This window comes from Coturnix japonica, chromosome 1 (genome assembly GCF_054131305.1).
Source record: "Coturnix japonica strain WE chromosome 1, WE-NBRP24, whole genome shotgun sequence".
NCBI lineage: Eukaryota > Metazoa > Chordata > Aves > Galliformes > Phasianidae > Coturnix > Coturnix japonica.
The window spans coordinates 141,873,969-141,894,825 of record NC_140663.1 but is presented as its reverse complement, the minus strand read 5'-3'; the positions used below and the strand labels follow the sequence as shown (position 1 = coordinate 141,894,825).

At 44.0% G+C, this 20,857-nt stretch overlaps 2 protein-coding genes across 18 annotated transcripts in view; both read right to left on the bottom strand.

The window, feature by feature from the left end:
* TBC1D4 (TBC1 domain family member 4) overlaps positions 1 to 765 on the bottom strand; it is a 101,747-nt gene extending 100,982 nt beyond the window's left edge. For all 4 annotated transcript variants that reach the window (XR_014942062.1, XR_014942063.1, XM_015851632.3 and 1 more), the window contains exon 1: positions 155 to 765. Coding sequence is in view for 2 of the 4 variants with exons in the window: in XM_015851632.3 (XP_015707118.2) it covers positions 155 to 628 (474 nt within the window). In the remaining 2 variants the exon portion in view is untranslated. The remainder of the gene's footprint in view (positions 1 to 154) is intronic.
* Positions 766 to 9,610: 8,845 nt separating this feature from the next.
* COMMD6 (COMM domain containing 6) lies at positions 9,611 to 19,083 on the bottom strand. Of its 14 annotated transcripts, none has more exons than XR_014942056.1 (9): positions 18,649 to 19,083; positions 18,464 to 18,522; positions 17,542 to 17,607; positions 17,299 to 17,375; positions 16,585 to 16,753; positions 15,128 to 15,280; positions 14,156 to 14,299; positions 10,232 to 10,261; positions 9,772 to 9,892 (listed from the first exon to the last, which is right to left on the bottom strand). XR_014942056.1 is itself a non-coding variant. In XM_085536065.1 (7 exons), exons 1-7 carry the CDS (start codon positions 18,890 to 18,892, stop codon positions 14,249 to 14,251), a joined length of 819 nt encoding a protein of 272 aa, XP_085392191.1. In that variant the 5' UTR covers positions 18,893 to 19,083; the 3' UTR covers positions 11,734 to 14,248. The 14 variants fall into 14 exon arrangements, 6 of the variants coding, with proteins under 6 accessions (XP_085392191.1, XP_015707116.1, XP_085392192.1 ...); XR_001552607.3 differs by having other exon boundaries at positions 18,999 to 19,083; XR_014942058.1 differs by lacking the exons at positions 9,772 to 9,892; positions 10,232 to 10,261 and adding an exon at positions 9,611 to 9,732.
* Between the last annotated feature and the right edge of the window lie 1,774 nt (positions 19,084 to 20,857).

Below are 20,857 nucleotides of genomic sequence, written 5' to 3'. Positions count from 1 at the left end.
TCAGCACCAGCCGACTGCCCAGCTCCCGTGCCACGCTGCGGTGGGGAAAACACGAACTGCCCACCAAGGGTCGGGCTGAACCCCGTGCACGGGACGGGGGTCTCTCGTCACCCCGCGGCCCCAGGCACTGCCCCCGCCCCGCAGCCCCACTCGCCTGGTTGGGGTCGGTGGCCCGGAAGACGTGGCAGGCCATGGGGGAGTCGGGGTTGTCGGGCTGCGCCTTGATCAGGTAGGCGAAGTAGGTGAGGTCGTGGCTGTTGTGGATGAAGCGGGCGATGTGCTGCGCCTTGTGCTCGAAGATGAAGACGGCGGGCGCGGGGCTGGCGGGCCGCCCGGGGCCGGGGCTGGCGGGGCCGGCGGGCACGCAGCGCAGCGTGGGCGATCCGAGCAGCAGCAGCACCTCGCGGGCCGGCACGCCGCCGCCCAGCGCCCCGCCGGGCTCCTGCCGCTGTCCGCGCCGCCGGATCTCGGCCATCAGCCAGGGCAGCATGGGCAGCGTGGTGCGCCGGTCCAGGCACGCCGAGCCCACGTACCACAGCCTGAAGCGCTTCTCCCCAGGCGGCGGCGGCGCTTCGGGCTGCTGCTCCAGCGGATGGGAGAGCGGCTCTCCCTCCACCGGCTTCTCCATGGCGGACACCGCGGTGGAGGCGCGGCCACGGGGCCTGCGCTCAGCCGGGCGGCGGAGCCAGGACTGCCGCTAAGGGCGCATTCAGCAGCACTCCACTCCAGTTCAACCCCACTGCAGCTCTGCACCGCACCGCCTTCTCCAGCGGGGTCAGCCCGCGGGGCGGGGAAGGACGGCGGAGTCGCCCGCCCACTCCGAGCCGCCCCGGGGAGGAGCGCCGAAGCTACGCCCTGAGCGGGCAGCGGGGCACGGCAGGGGGCGAAGCGGGCGAATGCTCCCGGTCCAGCAGGTGCGGCCCGGTCTGAGCGTTCGCCTCGTCCGCAGCGCTGGAGAGGGGAGAAGGAACGCCTCGGGAGGAAGGGCACGGGGAGGGGGAAGAAGGTGGGGAGGCTGCAGGGGTTGTGTCCGGTGCCGCTTGCAAAAGCTCTGCACTTCTGTATAATTATATTTTATATTACATTTTCAAGGCCAGGTTGGATGAGATTCTGGGCAGCCTGATGCAGTGAGTGGCAGCTCTGTCTATGGCAACTCCTGAAGTGGGCTCTGGGGAATCAGAGCTTGTTGGGCCCTGGGTGCTAGGCAGGGGGGTTGGAACTACATGATCCTTGAGGTCCATTCCAACCCAGGTCATTCTGTGATTCTGTGTGTGATTCTGTGCCTTCTTTCTGCTTCTAAGAGGCCCTAGGGCATCTGGAGCTGCATCCCAGGGTCTCTGAGCTTCACTGGCTTCTAGAATCTGAATCGTAGTGTCAGGAGGGATCCTTAGCCGCCTTTCCCACACCTCTGTATGAAACACTGCTCATCACACCAGGGCTCTGTGTTCACTTCACTTACTGATGAGTTACAGGGATGTAGTTTAGGAGCATGGTGGCGATGGGTTGATGGTTGGACTAGATAATCTTAGAGATCCTTTCCAACTTAAGGGATCCTATGATTCTTTGTTGGCCCACAACGTCAGAGGTGGACGTTGATGGTATGTCAGTAGTGGCTGAGCCTAACCACCAATATTCTATTACATGTTGTTGCTATGCAATAGACGGCAGCAGAGGAGCAGTCTGACAGAATGGTTTCTGACATGGGAGTGCGTATGGAGCAAAGGTGCGTCACTGAATTCTTTCATGTGGAAAAAATGGCACCCACTGACATCCACTGATGCTTACTGAATGCTTATGGAGACCAGACAGTGGATGTGAGCACTGTGAGACAGTGGGTGGTGTGGGTCAGCTGTGGCAGCAGTGACAGTGGGTCACCTCCAGTGGTTCATATTTTTACAGGACTGGTGAAAATGGTAGTGACTTTTTGAAAAATAGTGTTTGTAGCTGGGAATTTGCTTTATCAAATAGTGTTATTGCGCTCATTGTATTTGTTGTAGTTTGCATGGAAATAAATAGGGGGCATTACTTTCAGAGTGGCCTAAATAGTAACTGGACTCCCACTGGGCAGAGCTTTTCCAGATGGACAGCATCCAAACCCAACATGTAGTCACCTGGTTTATTGCTTATCCTTGTGCTCACATGGGCAACAACAGCTGCAGTAGCTCCCAGCAGTGTGGTGCCATGGCAAGCCTTAAGTTTGTCTGGCTGCTCTCTGAAACAAGCCTGGAGCTGGGGCTCATGTGTGCAGTCAGAGCCTGCATGCTGGGCATGGGGGCAGAGGAGCTGGGATTGTTCAGTCTGGAGAAGGCTCAGGGGAGACCTTATTGCTTTCTACAACTACTTGAAGGGAGGTTGTTGTGAGATGGGGGTCAACCTCTTCTCTCATGTAACAGCGATAGGACTAGAGGGAATGGCTTCAAGCTGTGCCAGGGGAGATTCAGGCTGGACATTAGGAAACACTACTTCTCTGAAAGAGTGGTCAGGCACTGGAATGGGCTGCCCAGGGAGGTGGTGGAGTCACTGACCCTGGAGGTGTTCAAGGAACGTTTGGACGTTGTGTTGAGGGACATGGTTTAGTGAGACCTATTGGTGATGGGGTAATGGTTGGACTGGATGAACTTGTCTTTTCCAACTTTGGTGATTCTGTGATTCTGGGACACATCAATTCCAATTCCCCACCATGGGCAGGGCTGCCACCCACCAGCTCAGGCTGCCCAGGTCCCCATCCAACCTGGCCTTGAACATGTCCAGGGCTGGGGCACCCACAGCTTCTCTAGGCAGAAACATACGCTTGTTTTAGAACAGGGCAGCTAAAAGCAAATGAGGGTAGACTAAGCATCACCCGTAACATTTTCTTAGAAGGGTACAAAATAAAGTAATTGCTTTATTGTTATTTTCATGCACATTTTCTGTTTTGCAGTAGATACTATAACTGGGGTATTCAGAACAGATACCCCCTATTTTTTTGTATCACAGACCTACCTGTTTTTAAAATATGTTCTCCATCACACCTGTAATTATCATTCAGCCATTAATTTAGAATGTGCAGGAGGCTCTGTGCTTCCCATGAGGCAGTTGCAGAGCAGTTACTACAGCCCCAGCATTAAGGTGTTTAGGAGCACACACCATGCTCCAGTGGCACATCTGGAGAAGACCCATTTACTCACTGGTACATGTTTAATCCAGCAACAAACAGCTCGCTTCCTGCTTGCTCAGCTCCATGAGCTGCCCCAAATGCAAGTGACAGTGCTTGCACTGCCACCGCTGCCGGCACTAAAGAAACAGAGAGAGAAGCATGGGGTGAGGAGGGCAGTAGGACTGCTGCTCCTTTGGGGAGCAGTGGGTCAGTGAGTCAGCCCAAGCGTGAGCCTGCAATGCAGGCAGGTGCTTGAGCACAGTGACAAATCTAAACTACCAGAGATGTGAACCTAACACTGGATTTGCGCTAAAGCTGCAGAGAAACCCCCTCAGGCATTGTAGTGCAAGGATTTTACATGGCATTTCTATCTTTTGTAAAACACTGAAAGTATTTTATGATTTCTGTTTTAAGAAGGAAAACTGTGAGGAACCAAATGTGGCAAATAAAGTTCTTAAATTGTCACCAATATGCCAGTTATGTTGAGCTCTTTGGTTTCCCCTTCACTTGGGCGATTTGATATCTGGGTATTTTGATCTATCTAATTTACTTTCATTAACAAATCCTTTATACAAATTCCTTTGAAGACTAAAAGAATCCCTATAAACTCGATCTCTCATACTTTTAACTACCTTCAAAACACAATTCTCAGATGTTATTCCAAACAGTTGTCATACTTTCTTCTTGTTTCAATGTTTGTATCTTTTTCTGAACTAATTCTTCATAGTAATCCCATTAGCCATCCATTATCCACTTACTCTGTCGTTTCTTTCTTACCCTTCAGTCTGGCCATGTCTTTATCCTCCATCTTGCCAATAGTGTTTCATGGGAAACTCTGTCCTCTGGTTACATAACTTTGGTTCTTAAAGCTATTCCCTTTTTCTCACTTCAGTCATAAGATTTCATGCACCATGAAATAAAGCTCTGTAATTAATGTTATGTTTATCACAGCATTCCTTTGCATATCAGCAAGGCTTTTCACCTTTTATGCTCATCATGTAATTTCTCCCTTAGTGTTTAAAATCATAATGGTAACAAAAACACCATCCTCTAGTTCTTTGAACATTATCAGCTGAACTGCCTAATTCTGCTAGCTTAGTCAATGGGAACCAGAAACTTTGGGATTGAGAAGAAAGCAGCTTTCCATAGTTCTTATCAACACTTAAGAAAATGTATAGAATCACAGAACTCTGGGGGTTGGAAGGACCTCTGGAGATCATTGAGTCCATCCATCTGCTAAAGCAGGTTCCCTCTGGGCAGCCTGTTCCAATGCTCTGTTGCTCTCAAAGTAGAGTTCTTTCCTATATCCAGATGGAACTTCCTGTATTCATGTTTGTTCTTGTTGTCCCTTTTCCTGTCAGTGAGTATCACTGAAAAGAGCCTGGCATCATTCACTTGACATCTGCCCTTTAGATATTCATAAGCATTGGTAAGATCCCCAATTCAGCCTTCTCCACGCTGAACAGTCGCAGGTCTCTCAGCCTTCCCTCCTTAGGGAGATGATTCAGGCCCCTCATCATCTTTGTTGCCCCCTGCTGGACTCTCTCTAGAACTTCCCCGTCTTTTCTGAACTCGGGAGCCTGGAGCTGGACATAGAACTCCAGATGTGACCTCACCAGGGCAGAGTAGAGGGGGAGAATCACCTCCTTCGACCTGCTGGCCACTCTCTTTTTAATACACACAGGATACCATTGGCCTTCTTGGCCACAAGAACACACTGAAGGCTCACAGCCAACCTGTTATCCACCAGGACACCCAGGTCGTTCTCTGCAGAGCTCCCTTCCAGCAGATCAGCCCCTAACCTGCACTGATGCATGCAGTTATTCCCCCCTAGGTGCAGGACTCTACACATGCCATTGCTGAACCTCATAAGGTTCCTCCCCACCCAACTCTTCAGCCTGCCCAGTGCACATTTGTTCTTGACTAAAGAGCAGCTTCTCTCCATGCCATCCCAAAAAGAAGAAAGTGTAAATGCAGTACCTGTGCAGACACACAACATGTAAAGCTGCTGATGAGACACCATAAGGATTTTCATTTTCTGTTTGATTACTAGCCAAGCTTCTGGAACCTAATCATAAAATTCAAAGTAAAATTTCTGCTATAAGATCTAAAGTAGACAAATCACTATGCTCAACAGTTGCCAAACAGTGTGCTGTAAATACATGTTCTTCTGGTCAGATCACAGACTATATCACCGATCAGCTTTCTGAATTATTGATAATCTGCCATTGACTTTGGTGGCTTATTCAGTCAACATTATATATCTCAAAATATTGTACATTATTGAAGTGAACAAGTGTGGACACAGTTAACTGTGCTTGTGAGCATTCTGGAATTGCTGTGGAGCCCAGCTTCAGGGCAGGTAAGACTGCACTGGATAAGGGACCTAAAGCAAAAAAAGCTGACTAAAAAGCTCTTTTTAGGGTTTTTTTTTTGAAGCCAGCAAAAGCACTGTGCTGGTGCTAGGGGACTGGCAGCTTGTGGGTGTGCTGCTGAGCCAGCAGGGGATAAAGCTGGCACTGCCCACTCTTATCTCTCAAGCTTGACCTTTGTGGAGATGTTTTGGATGGAGCGGGGCCATGATCTGCTGCAGCTGGCGTTAAGCAACCCAGTATACCAAGAGGCTACTTGAACTGACTGATGGGAGTTAGTAAGGAAGTCTGGCAACAACCAATCCAAACCAGGACACAATGCTGAGGGGAGCCAATCAGGCTCAGTTGCATTTGTTTAGCACTATAAGAATGTTCACCTTGCTTTAGGGGTGTGAGGTTTACTTTTGTTCAGCATAATGAAACTGGAAGATGGATATCGCAATATTAGTGCCAGTCCGCTATTCTGTCTGCCTAGCCGTAGGTGCTTTGGGAGCTGTCTCCTCGTCCATTCACCCTAGTTGTCATCGCTGGTGGCAACAAGTGGCACCTGAACGTGGAGTGAGCAGACAGGGGGAGGAGGCAAACCTGGAAGAGTGTGCTGATTTCGACGTGTCAGGAGCTTAACGGCAAGCGGCAGTGGGGATTTCAAACTGAGGCACCATGTGTGACGGTAAGCTGGATCAAAGGCTGATCACCTTTGCAGTCAGGAGATAGACTAAACTAGTTAGAACATGGACACAGAAGCAGCATTGCAGTTGCTTTGTGGCATACTCTAAAAGAGAGGGGTCTCGCAGGTGACTTTGGAACAGTTATGAGACTTGTTTAAGTAGGCTAAGACCTGAGAGAATTTCCCAGAGACGTCGATGATTTTCAGTCCCAGTGAGTGGTGTGAGGTTGGTGACACCCTCTGGCAAGAGACTCTCAGCTCAGAGCTTCAAAGGAAAGTGGCGTGGGCTTTGGGGACCACATGGAGAGTTGTTAATACTTTGCATGATATGCAAACTGAGAGACAAGTAGCTGCAGCTGTGCAAGCTTTGTCCAGCGGTCTGTTTCCCTCATACTCGGGGTTTGCATTGCTGCTGGATACCCCAGTAACTGGGCAGTCAGCACCCATCGCTGTGCAGCCATTGGATGTAACCCTTCCAGCAACTGACAACAGCTGACAGTGGGAGCGAGCTGGAGCTGCCATGAGAGTCTGACAATGAAGTGCACTGTGAGCTTCAATGGGTGCAGCGGCAGTTAGAGGAGGCTCAGCACAAACTGGGATCTCTCTGGTTGGTTAGTCCTGGGCAGGCCCTGTCACCTCCAGAAAACCCCACAGTGCCAGAATGGGGGGCAATGCAGTGGCCTGGGTGGGACCATTGGAGAGGGATTGTTTGGGAGGTGTTGTTGGCAGGAGATTGGGATGCAGCAGCTGCGGTCACCTGCCCCGTGTTGGACCAGTAGAGTACTTGGGGGGCAGTTTTCCAGTTATCCAGGTTCAGGGTTTTCATGTTTTGGCCCTGCAGCAGCCCCAGCAGAGCACCTTCCAGCAGTATTGGGTGTTCCCACGGATATAGCCTTGTAGTAGTGTGCAAACCCAAATGGAGGTATTAGGACAGTGGGTATGTAAAGGCTGGACCAGAATGGTGGATGTTAGTGGCAGGGAGCCCAATTCCATTAGTATACCAGTAGCAGAAGGACTTTTGAGTGCTGCCTTCAAAATTCCATCCCTTTGCAGATGAGCTTATTAGGTTATTCAGGACAAGTGAACTCACAGCAGGTGAAGGGTGCACTGTGGCAGGTTTTCTCATGACTTATGTGGGCAGCCAGGCTGAAGGTCTGGTTGAAACCAGAAACAGGGATCACGGTGTTCACGGATGCAAGCAGACAGTCTCATAGGGCCTCTTGCAGCTGGCAGGAAGGAGGTTGCTGGCACTTGCATGTGAGTGGGGGGCAGCAGGGAGACTCACTGCAGGTACTGGAATTGGCTGCTGATCATTGAGCGTTGCTAACTTTGCTTGAATGCCCAGTCAGTATAGTCACACATTCACTGTATGTGGCTGGGATTGTACAACGAATCGAAAACACCCTCCTTAGGCAGGTGAAAAACATGTGGCTTCAAAAGTTGTTTTGTGCTGTTCACTCAGCGATTTACTGTCATACAATGGAGAGCTGCATTATACATTGTCAGATATGGGAGCTGCACCATCCCTGACTCCAGTACTGACTTAATTTCTCAGGATCCCACAGGTGTTCAAGAGTGAAATCCCATGACATTGCAGGCCCCCATGCTTCTAAGATTTTTCCTAAACTTCTCCATATTCCCTGCCAGTCAGCATTCTCTGGTTTTGGAGAAGACTTCTTCCACATAAAACAAATGGAGAAAAGTACATACAGGGAGACTGACATGAGTGTGATCACTAATTCAGCTTTTGAAAATCACACGGCAAACTGAGAAGAAAGCCTGGAAACTGGATTGAACATCGTGTTGTTTGTAAAATTGGCTATTCCAGCTGGGATATAATCGTTTGTAAAGTCAGTTATTTCTCAAATTATACAACAATGACAAATTTATTTATTTATTTTAAGATTTATGTCCCCTTCAAAATAACAGATCAGCTTGCTTATTTTGCTTTTTATGTAAGGATATGTTTACTTTCCTACTATTTTATGACCAACACTTACACATCTATATGTTTGCATAAAGAGGAAATACACCTAAAGAGGGGGAAAAAAGAGGATGAAGACAGCATTGCCACTGTTGGTGCAGCTGACGTTTCCTGACTAATCCCACCTCTTTTTGTTGGTTGGAAGTGATCCTCATTATTTTCAGCTCCCCAGAGATAGAAAGTAAGACTTACTGTTATTTTTTTGTCTTGAGATTATTCCACAAATATAATGAAGGATAACTCACAGGACAGAGAGGTTAACAAATCAGTGATGGAGTACAGAAACAATAAGGAAGAGATGCTCTGGAAGGCAAGAGCAATTCAACTTCATATGTCACAAATTTGATTTATTCAAGAGGAAAATGCAAACGCCCTTATTACTTCAACACTGTACCAGCACTAAAATACTAAAATCTTACTTCAAAACTCAACTGCATGTCTGCTGAGCTTACCAAGAAACAAAGGACTCCTGCAGTCTCAACACAATGCCAAGAATAGCGCCAATGTAGCTGCCAGAAGGAAAAAAAGGGGGTCGGGGAGGGAACAGATGGGAACCTCTTAAGCCTCTTTTTAGTCTTCCTTGACTCCCCTGTAGGTAAATTGACATCTGTTGTCCTGACTCTGTCAGCTGCTGAGCATCTCCCCTCTTCCCACATGCTCAAATGTGAGAACAGTACTGCACACCAGTGATGTACTGCACACCAGTGATCCAGGTGAGACAAACAATTCCACTCCTCATTCTAAATGTAAACTTTTAACACCTCTCTCAAGCTTCATGCATGGCTACAGCATGTTGTACTTGCCGGTTCACAAGGGAGCAGCTCACTTTGCTTTAATCTGGCCTAGCTCTCAAGAGAATTTTTTTCTTTAAAAACATAACCATAACCCACCTAAGATACCAGGAATGATGATATTTTGGGGAAAAAAAAAAAAAAAGGAAAGTATAATAGATGCCAGTAAAAATGTAACATGATGCTTTCTCAACAGCAAGGCATAATGTAGAAGTATAATGCAGAATTAAAAACTACTGTCCTGAGCTACTGAAAATACAGAATGTATGGTATGTAATTCTGTTATTATTATTAAGAAGATGAATTTTCTTTGCATTGCTGGAAATCTTTTGACTTTTGTTTCGTTAATTAACACAAAAGTTACAGTATTTCCATAAAATGTAAAAAGTAGCATGGAAGTTACAATGAAATGAGTATGCAATTAACACAAGCAGAGAACAAGAAATCCTTATCCCTTTGTCAATTTCACTCCCAAAGCATTACAGTCTAGCAAGACTGTATGTAGCAGTGCCACCTTGTGACCAATGCTATGACAAAGTCATCTTAAAAAACAATACTGTGTAACAGACAGGCATTACATCAAATAATAGAATTCTCCCTTTGTTTTACATACATATTAAGCTTACTGTTGCAAATCTAAGTATGTGAAGTACAAAACTGAAACAGAAATGCCCAACTTATAAACATATTTTGTAATGTAAATGCTAACAATATTTGGAAGCTGGCACTTACACACAATGGACAGATAAGTCAGATGAAATGTAATCTGTCACTGGAGAAAACTGGAGGCAAAGAAGAAGAAACATAATCAATCAGCCATCTTCGAGAAGATCAGCAGCCTCAGGTTTATTACTTTCTCAGTAACACAAGGTTGTAAGTAAAGACACGTCCCAGAAACTCAGTTCAAATGGCAGGTCACTTCTCCACCTTCCTCCAGGAAAGTCTCTACAACAGTCAAAAGTCTTTCCAAGAATCCAGAACTGGGTACACCAAAGCATCACCACACTAGTGCCATGGACAACTCCAGTGCTATGAGAAAAGGTGGATCAGTATGTATTGACAGTGCTGTGTAGTACAAATAAACGTCTGAACAGAAGTCCACAGAGACAAATAAATTCAGTCTTATATGAGGTGATTGAGCCTCCTATGGGCATTAGGAAGGGAGCAATGAAGCAATATACCATGAACACTAAACCCAGATCTAAGCACTTTGAACATCATGTGCATAGACCCAAATTTCTAAACCAAGTGAAGGCCCATTAAGCTAGCAGTCCCACCAAGAGCTATATGATTTTTGTGAAATTAGTGCCACTACAGAAGGAAAAGGGAAAAAGTCAAAAGATGGGGCATTTTTCCTCTAGGTAGATTAAATGACTCAAACAACTTTTTATGATGTCCTGGTACTCACAAAGGCTAAGCAGAATAAACCCATAGCAAAGGGCTAGAAACTGCCCTCTCGTTGTAGTCACAGTAAGTGGGTAATAAAGCACCTGTATGCTAAGGAAGAAAGCAAATAGAAAGAAGAAACAGTTCTTTCTCTCCACAGAGCATCTCTCTCTCTACTTTTATTTTTAGTAGGTCAAAGCTAGCATAACACCAAGAATACAAATACTGTGGGGAAAAAACTGAAAACAGAAAAGTAAAAAAATAAAAACCAAAATACTAGTAATAAGGGGCGGATGGGTAAGGTAAATAACCTTGATCACTATGAACCTACTTCTGAAACACGGTTAAAGAAAGGCAACACAATTCACTGGAAGCAAAAACCAAATAACTTAGACACAGTTTTTCCACTGGCCGTGACCTGCAGCTAAATATATACACCGGCAGTGCACAGAAATGACTGGAGTCATTTATATATTCTTTCTGGGAGCCTTTTTTCATTTGTATACAAAATACCAAGGGGGCTGGTATGTTTGGAAATAATGCACACACAAAAAAAGTGCCACACACTGAAGACACAGAGCTCTTGCCAGGAGATTCCTTCAGTAGTCCCTCCCTTGGTTTTGTTTACAGCATAATACCCTTTCTTCTCTTCATTTTCCTTCCTCTTACCCTATTCTGGGCAATCACTGAAAAGAAAAATTGCATGTTTGTGTCCTAAATACACATAAGGAAAGAAATGCACTTGCATGCAATCAATATAGCACTTGTCCAGCTGTAATTGATACAAATATTCCTTACAGCCTGCAGATATCCCTCAGCAACTTTACCACTTTCTGACAGAATGACTGCCATTGTCTGAACCTTATCCTAATTTAATAAGGAAAGAAACTTAGGCATAGTCCGGTCCTTAATTTTACCCACTGCAGTATCACAGAATGGCCTGGGTTGAAAAGGACCAAAATGATCATCTATATTCAACCCCCCTGCTATGTGCAGGGTCACCAAACAACAGACCAGGCTGCCCAGAGCCATATCCAGGCTTGCCTTGAATGCTTCCAGGGATGGGGCATCCAGAACCTCCTTGGGCAACCTGTTCCAGTGTGTCACCATCCTCTGGTGTGAAAAACTTCCTCCTAGCATTTAACTTAAACCTCCCCTGTTTTAGTTTGAAACTATTTCCCCCTTCTATCACTGTCCGCCCGTGTAAACAGCCACTCCCCTTCCTGTTTATACACTCCACTGAAGTACAGGGAAGGCCACGAGGTTCCCCCGAGCCTTCTCTTCTCCAAGCTAAACAAGCCTAGTTCCCTCAACCTTTCTTCATATATTCCGACTTTCTTCAGTATTTAAGAGACAGACTTCCGCACAGCAAGCTTCTAACAAAAAAACAGACCATCTTTGGTATTTGTTACTTCCATGTTTAATGAATGTTTTTGAACTTAAAAACATTTGTGTTACATAATTTTATATCAATCAACAAGTAGGATTAGGAATGCATCAGGAACATCCGATTCTCATTGAAAATGTCTGGCTCCTTCACGTATCAGCAAACAATTCAAGAGCTTGTTTGAACACATTCATATTGCTACCCTGCAGTGTTCTTTTTTTTTTTTTTTTTAAATAAAATACGTAATTCTTCCATTACTCAGTATAGGAATTGCTACTGATACTGATCAGGACAAACCTCAAAGTTTGAGTAGAGAGCCAGCTTTTTATCAAATCTCCTAGGTGTCCACAAAAACCTCAAAATTCTCAGACAGTTGTGCTGGTGTGCCACACATGCCTAGACAACCTCCACCCAGCTTGATAAGAGCGCAGCGATGCTTCAAAAACATTCATTAGTACTTCTGGAACAGATTACCTTTTCAGAATGTACTAAATTGCTGTTTCTAAAAGCTAAGACATTATTAACTAAATCTTCCATCCAGTTCTAAAGAAGGCACAAATATTCCTAGCTGCAGGAAGAACTTAAGTGCACTGAACAAATGGAAGTATTAGAAACGCTCCAGCTTTACAAAATAAACAAAACAACAAAAAGTTCTGGAACTCTTACAGTGATCAAAACCAATTAATTCACTAGGTCATGGCATAGTAACATTTTCTGCTTACAGAAGTCCTACATTTCAACTTCAAAAAAAGTAAACAATGAAAAACATTAGCTGTTCACATCACTTTTTCTTACACAGAGATGATTCTTTGCACCACATTCAAACCTTATTATAAGGGAAGATGTCTCAGGAAAAGACTTCCAGTTTGCCATCCTGTGGCACTCTACTGACAGGGTCAATAGAACAACACTCTGCTTTCCTCAGCTATGAGGCAAACAGTTTTGATTTCTGCAGCACAAAGGAAGGACTGATGGCCAAAATTTCTACTGCCTTTTGTTAAAGACAACAACAACTCATTTAATTGAGATCTAAGTAACTCCAAGCACTGTTGTTATGTACTATGCATAATGCTTGTACAGTGGGGGTGTATCTCTATAGGAAGGACTGTAGTCTGCTCTGTGTTGCAGTCTATATTCATGAGACACAGGCAAGCAAAACTTGCAACACCAATACTCAGCCAGCTTCTAAGAAAAGCTAATAAACTACGTGCATTAGAAAGGCAGACATTCTTACTTAAGGATCCGTCCCACCAACACTTCTTAGTCTGAAGCCACAGCATAAATTCCAGCAGCTTATCCATGTGAAGTGCCTCCCTTCAGATTTATCTGCCTTACTACATCACCAACCAGTCTTGAAATGCAACAGTAACGTTTTTTAAAGACCCTGCTATATTTCTAGTTTTAAAGGTTAAACACAAGATAAAATAAAATGCAAATGCACTACATTTATCACTCTCCCTTTGAAAACATCCCTATTCGCCTTCAGAATCAAAGCCAAAATTTTACTGGTTAGTACATTTTCTGAGAGTGAGAAAGCAACACAGTCTACCAGACTCCTGCCAAACACCACCACAAGCAAAGAGATCTTGCTGACTTTCAGCACAGCCACTTCTCTGATGTGTATGACTAATGCACTAGCTTGAACTTTTAAGCCTCTTCGCAGTTTTTCTGGTTCAGAGCACAGAGTGAGGCAGCCACATCAATATTTTAATTTAATCAGAAAGCAGACTGCTAAGAAAAACATCAAGCAGAATGCCACAGATTAGAGCTGGATTAAATACAAAGCAAAAACACATTAAAAATGCTCCGGAATTAAATTCAACTTTCTTCCTATATTTAAAACTAACCTCCAGGCTTCATTTCAGAGGAAAAAAAAAATAGGCTTCCAGGGAAATTTAATTTTCAGAAATCTTGGTGATGAGAAATAAGTATTCAAAACAACAAGGCCATTAGTACAAGTGTATGTTCCATTTAAAAGTAAACTGAAAGCCTGGTCTGCAAACGCCTGCAACTGACTACTTGACATTGCTGTTCTTCAAGAATAATCCTACACTTGCCATATGTAATTTCATATACTACATACAGTTAATATTACTGTTGGCTCCAATCACATCTCAGTTTTACAGACCAAACTGCTAAGGTGGGATTTACACTTCTCTTAGCATCTCCTCAGTCAAATTAACATTTTCACATCTTTCTGTATTCCAGAGCTAAATGTGTAGTTTCTTAAATATAGTTTTTCCACTCTCAGAGCGTATAAAGTCTACACTGACACTTTTCTGTGCAGAGCCTGATCTTTTGCTTATCAGGATGAACCAAGTTGACCACTTTCACAAACAGAATTGGCTTCAAATATTCAAAAGGAAAGAAATCTTTACAGCTATGTAAGAATGACCATGACAAATATCTGTCAACAGGCTAAGGATACATACCTTGCTGAACAATGGCACTATGTGCCCTCTTCAGAACAGCAAGTTTACCAGATACAAGTCTGTTAGAAATTTCAGTATAAATAACAATTCTGCTCAAACTGTTTCAAGAACAGCTGCCATTTCCTTGAACTGTCTGAAGAAGTTCTGAAAAGCAAGAGTTAATACAAATTTTAGTTGCACAACAAAAAGCCTGAATTTAAGTCCAAGCTATCACATTAGGCAAAAATCGCTTCATGTTTCTCACACACATTCTTTCTTCCAGTTACAATTTGCACGTTGAGCTGGAAGCCTGTACTTTTTCTGCATCTTCTTGTGAGATGGTTGCACTCTGAATGCATTAACTATTCAGTCGTATATATGATGAAATATTTGTATGGCTTTGCTTATTAATAGGAGAAGATGCTATGGGAAAACACTCAAAATGAAATGAAAACCTAAAAACTTCTCAAACACTTCTATTCCCAGTTGAAATAATCCTTATTTCTCACACAGAGCATGCATCCCTTCCTCATATTTGCTGAACAGCAAACTATGAAATAGGTTTCATACGGATGGAATATGAGATTTCAGAACACTCAAGAATTCATAATACCTACCTTAAATTCCCTTCTGTCCAACTGCCAGGACTTAGCTGAGGTTAGCAATATCACAGAATCAGAATGCTCACAGTTTTTGATAAAGCAGAGAGAAGGAATTGAGGACACAAGAACTTTTAGATCTGCCTTTTCTTCTAAGCCAAATTGTAAAAGAACAACTTGCTGCTAAATTAGCATTTTAGGCTAATTGGTGCAGAATTAAATGCTACAAAGCAGGTACTTATCTTCAGTATTTTAAGCACTTATTTAGAGTTTAGTCTTTTAATTACCGTATTAGGAAGCATCACAAATGTATGTAAAGTACACATTTGCTTTTCCCAATTATGTCACCAAAGAGACTGAATCAAATGGCAAGGGATAACATGGGATTACAGACCTTGAACTGTGGGACTGTCATTTCAAAGCATTTGTTGGTTATTTGTCCTGAGGGGTCTGCTACTTTTAGTGTCACCATAACATATGGATACTTCAGAGACCTGCAGGTGTCAGAGCTCATTGCAACTCCCAGTTTCCATTTAATATCTACAAACTGCAGAGAAAAAAAAATTATTGGAAAGAGTACTAAAGAAAGAAATCTAGCCTGCTGTTGCTAGAGTTCTGGACAGATGCTTTGATAGACAATACAGGACATTCAGAGCTCATATCCAAATAGGAAACAAGCATACACAGTCAAACATTATTCTGATCTGCTGTTCACTTTAGTAGTGAAAAGAAAAATGGTAATTTATTTCACTATATCTATTTCACTTTGTACAATACTAACAATATTCAAGAAGTTCTAGGAATAGGAGCTAAAGCCACAGAGTTCACATGGCTCGTATATATATATTTTTTATATGTTCTCTTTAGAAGCTTCTAAATCAAATGGAAATATGAGAAAAACCTCAGAGAACACAAAAATTTTACAGAAGAAATAACTGAAAAATAAAGAAACTATCAGCAACTGTTTTATATAAAGAACACTGTAAACACATTTCAGACTGAATCAGTTATCATTTTCATCCTTTCACGACAGGTAGAAATGTTTAACAAAGAAGTAAGGTGAGCATTCTGAAGCTTGCTATCCAGCTTCAAACAAAGACTTCTTTTTCCCCATTATTTCCTAATTCTGTACTACTGTTGGCATTAAGAAAAATGTCAAAATGCAGATGAACTCTTACTTGTTCAACTAATAAAAGAAATGCTGGAAATTGACAGAAGGTATCTTTAAAATAAAGCTTAAACTTAAGGGAGACAAAGAATAACAAATTCAAGTGCCGATACTACCAACTCTATAGAACAATACAAATAACAATGAAAACCTGTTTACATAAATAACTAATTCTATTGTCTGTCATATGAACTCCCACTCGTCTTCCCTAACAGCACTATGAAATGTTCAAAAAAACAACCCATGGAATGTTTATTTATCTTCCAAGCAAAAATACAAGAAAGGGTTTCAGTGTCCTTTACTGTATATACTGGTCTGTGTGGTCAGAAATCTGCCAAAAGACAGACAGCAAATCTCTGGGCAATCACGATACCCTTTCAGGCTGGACATTAGGAAGTATTACTTCTCGGAAAGGGTAGTCAGGCATTGGAATGCTCTGCCCAGGGAGGTGGTGGAGTCACCGACCGTGGGAGTGTTCAAGAAACGTTTGGATGTTGCGTTGAGGAATATGATTTAGCCGAGAAGTATTGGTAATGGTTGGACTAGATGATCTTCTAGGTCTTTTCCAACCTTGATAATTCTGTGATTCTGTGATCCTTTGTACTTGACAGTACAACAGGCACAATGAAGCACAGCCAACTCGGAAAAAACATCAGTTCATATGCACTGCATTGTATAGTTACCTGGCCCACCGTGGTCATATTTCCTTTATCTTCTGACACACTAACAGATTTGCCCTGCTCATTCCATACATGCCGAATAACCTGGATTGCATGCTTAGGCAGTGTGTTGACTGTGCTGCCCAAGGCAGTGATGAGCTCCTCTGTAGAGAGATTGTTCCTGGCTGCTGTGCTATAGGAGAAATCCAAACACCATACCTATTTAATTCTCCAAGAAATGAAGATCATTAAACAGTATTATTAACTATGAAATGTGGCAGCTTAATTAAACATTTAGGAGAAGTAATTTAAGAAACACCAAGAGGTATTTAAGGACCTCCAGGCAATGGTATAATTTGCACTAACAGGAGTCAAATGATGCAGTAAATTCCCAAATGAAAAGGCAGTGAGTCTAAAGGAAGAGCCGCAAAAAAGCACTACTCAATTTACGAAAACATCAAACAAAAAGAAAAAAGAAAAAAAAAAGCCCACTGATTCCAAAGCCTGAAGATAGGTACTAAGAACAATTTCCTCCCTATATTTTTAGTTACTGAATCTACATATGTAGGTATTATATTTTTTTAACCTTATGAATAGAAACTAAGCCCTTTTCCCCAAACCATTTTATTTCATACATGCTTTGGATGTTACTTTGTAATAATGCTATTACGTTAGTATGGAGGAAAAAAAAAAAGAAATAGAAAGAGATGAGGAAAATATAAATTATTGTGTGCTTACCTAAACAAAAAGGACACAGTGTTAGTTATTTTTGCCAGGTCACCAACATTAACCTCAATCCCAGATGTTCGCAGCCTCTAAAGATGGGATGATCAAATAATTAAGTGATAACAAGTTTTGAGTTTAAAGAGTTTCTTATAAATGCATACATATGCACACACAAATAATTTGACCTGCTGAATGTATACTTTACAATGCATACTGCTATTATGCTTGCTTTTAAGTGCTAATATCCAAACTTACCTGACACAGTTCAACTGTATTTACACCTGGGATCTTATGGTTCAGATGTTGCATTATCTGCTCACACTGCAAAGAAAATAAATTTGAAAATATTTTCAAAGCATGTTTTAATAAATTAGATGAGCAAGTTTGAATAGAATCATGGAATGGCCTGGGTTGAAAAGGACCACAAAGATCATCTGGTTTCAACCCCCCTGCTACACACAGGGTCACCAACTACCAGACCAGGCTGCCCAGAGCCACATCCAGCCTGGCCTTGAATGCCTCCAGGGATGGGGCATCCATAGCCAACTTGGGCAACCTGTTCCAGTGCATCACCACACTCTCGGTGAAAACCTTCCTTCTAATACCCAACCTAAATCTCCCCTTTCTCAGTTTAAAACCATTTTCCCTTGTCCTATCACTGTAAACAGCTGTTTTAATACTTTGAGATTACAACAGCACTGAAAACTAGTAGACATAAAAATGGACAACAGGATGAGGTTTTGAATGGAAAAGGAAGAATAAAATCAAATAAGCAAGTGAAATAAAAACCAAACGCAAGAAAAATCAACTACTTCAAAACTTTTCGGTATTTCCTCACATTTTGTTTCTTAACACACCATTTTCAAGCTGACGAACAGCCACCTTGTTCAAGTGCACAACGCTTTATGACACAGAGAACCTGACCTTTTCTTCAGGACTATCTCGCTTTAAATCTCAGTGACAACAAACAAAAACAAAACCTTAAAAGTCTTCAGTAATGAAAACAAACTTTAAGCCATCCCTCTGTTTCATTGCATGTAAACCTATGGCATATATATATATATATATATATATATAACTTCCACTCTGCAACACGCAGAAAGCATTGAGCAGAAAGAGGTTTGCTGGGATCTGTGTGCCTGTAGCCCTTCCATACCCCATTTACCGCTCTACTTACTAATTCTGCAAAGAAGTCTTGAGGTATCAAATTAATCTTATCTGCTGCACCACCAACATCTGAAAAACATAAACAGCAGTGATCAGAAGCAAGTTCATTAAGCTCTACTGGTAATAAACCATCTTTGTAGAAGTCACAGGCTAGCATGGTTTTATCTACCTCAAGAACAGAGCCTATGCAATTACCGTTTGTCAGTCCTACTGTCAAACATAAAGTCCACTTCTGCAAAACTTCCCAGAAAGCCGGGCAGGTGCAGAGCTGCCCTCCTACACTGAGGCCTAGCCAGAAGTGGCTGCTGCCCCCGAGCTCAGTTCGCCGCGGCCGAGAGAGGGACCCCCCCGTCAGCCGCTGGAGAAGCACCAAGCTCCCCTGGGCCCCTCGGGAACAGGCCGCACGGCTACGTGAGGAACAGGAGCAAGAGGCTCTCATCGGCGCAACCCACCGACAACTAGGAACCTCCAAGCCCTTCTTCCCGCTAACCCGCAGACCCGAATCTGAACTCTCTCTCGCTTCCCCTCAGCCCCCGTCCTCTCACCCAACGTCTCCAAGGCCCGCGCCAGCAACATCACAGAGCCAGCAGCCATTGCACCGCGATCCAGACAAGAACCCACTTCCGCCACACAGAGCTCGGCGCTCTGATTGGCTCCGGGCGAGAGGGGGGCGGAACAGGGCAGGCGGCTGAACAGGGCGCATGCGCTGTCGTCTAGGCTTCGGGCTCGGAGGCCGGTTCAGCCCTTCACCCCCTCCACTTGTCTTTCTGAGCAGGGCTATTCTCAATGTATTTTTCTCCCAGTCTGTATAAATAGCACGGATTGCCACAGCCGAAGTGCAAAACTTTGCACTTCGCTTTGTTGAACTTCATTAGGTTCACAGAGAATCATAGAATCATAGAATTACCCGGGTTGGAAAAAACCTTGAAGATCATCAAGTCCAACCACAGCCTAACCATAGTACCCTAACTGTAACAACCCTCTGCTAAATCATATATACCTGAGCACCACATCCAAATGGCTCTTAAACACATCCAGGGATGGCGATTCAACCACCACCTTGGGGAGCCTATTCCAGTACTTAACTACCCCTTCTGTAAAGAAGTGTTTCCTAACATCCAACCTAAACTTACCCTGGCACAATTTGAGGCCATTTCCCCTTGTCCTGTCACTTGTCACCAGGGAGAAGAGACCTGCCGCGCTCTCACTGTAAGAACCTTTCAGGTACTGGATGAGGGCGATAAGGTCTCCCCTCAGCCTCCTTTTCCCCAGACTAAACAGCCCCAGCTTCCTCAGCCTCTCCTTGTAGGGTTGATTCTCCAAGCCCTTCACAAGCCTTGTTGCCCTTCTCTGGACCTGCTCCAGTACCTCCATGTCTTTCCTGTGCTGAGGTGCCCAAAACTGAACACAGTACTCGAGGTGAGGCCTCACCAATGCTGAGTACAGGGGCAGGATGACTTCCCTTGTCCTGCTCACCACACCATTCTTGATACAAGCCAGGATGCCATTGACCCTCTTGGCCGCCTGGGCACACTGCTGGCTCACATTCAGCGGACTGTCCATCAGCACACCAAGGTTCCTTTCTGTCTGGGAGCTTTCCAGCCACAACCCCCCAAGCCTGTAGGGTTGCCTGGGGTTCTTGTGACCAAAATGCAGGACCCGACACTTGGCCCTATTGAAATTCATGCCGTTAACCCTGGCCCATTGATCAAGTCTATCCAGGTCCCTCTGTTGTGTCCTTCTCCCCTCAGGCAGATCAACACTCCCTCCCAACTTAGTGTCATCTGCGAACTTACTGAGGGTGCATTCAATGGGTCATTGAGTGGACCCTCAGTAAGTGGGTCAGTACATGGGTCCACTTTTCAAGCCAGTCGAAGTCCTTCTGGATGGCAGCCTTTCCTTTTGTTGGGTCAATTGCATCACACAGCTTGGTATCATCAGCAAACTTGCTGGACGACACGCACTCAATCTATCATCTGTGTCATTGATAAAGATCCCTAGGGGTCCCAAGACAGACCCCTGGGGGACATCACTCATCAACCAGCCTCTACCTGGACACAGAACAATTTGCCACAACCTCTGACTGCTACCTTCCAACCAATTTCTTATCCACTGAGTAGCCTACTCTTTGAATCTGTATCTTTCCACTTTAGAGATAAGAACATGGTGCAAAACCACTTCAAAAACCTTGCACAAATCCAGGTTAAATAGCATCAGTTGTCCTTCCACAGTCCACTGATCACTCATCACTTCATCATAGAAGATGACCAGATTGGTGATTGACCACCTGAGGTGAGCAATGAGTTAGCCGTGGGAGAACAGGTGAATGCAATTCAGCTGTGTGACTGGAAGGGGGTGGAGCCTGGCTCCACCTCTCCTAGACCCCATTTAAGGGCTGACTGCG

Bases quoted from the DNA above. Each gene is read 5' to 3' on its own strand.
- COMMD6 (XM_085536065.1), bottom strand. From the start codon at position 18,892: ATGAGAGCCTCTTGCTCCTGTTCCTCACGTAGCCGTGCGGCCTGTTCC. The intron at 18,523-18,648 runs GTAATTGCATAG...TATGTTTTTCAG, and splicing joins GACAGTAGGACTGACAAACG to ATGTTGGTGGTGCAGCAGAT. The intron at 17,376-17,541 runs GTAAGTTTGGAT...TCCCATCTTTAG, and splicing joins ATACAGTTGAACTGTGTCAG to AGGCTGCGAACATCTGGGAT.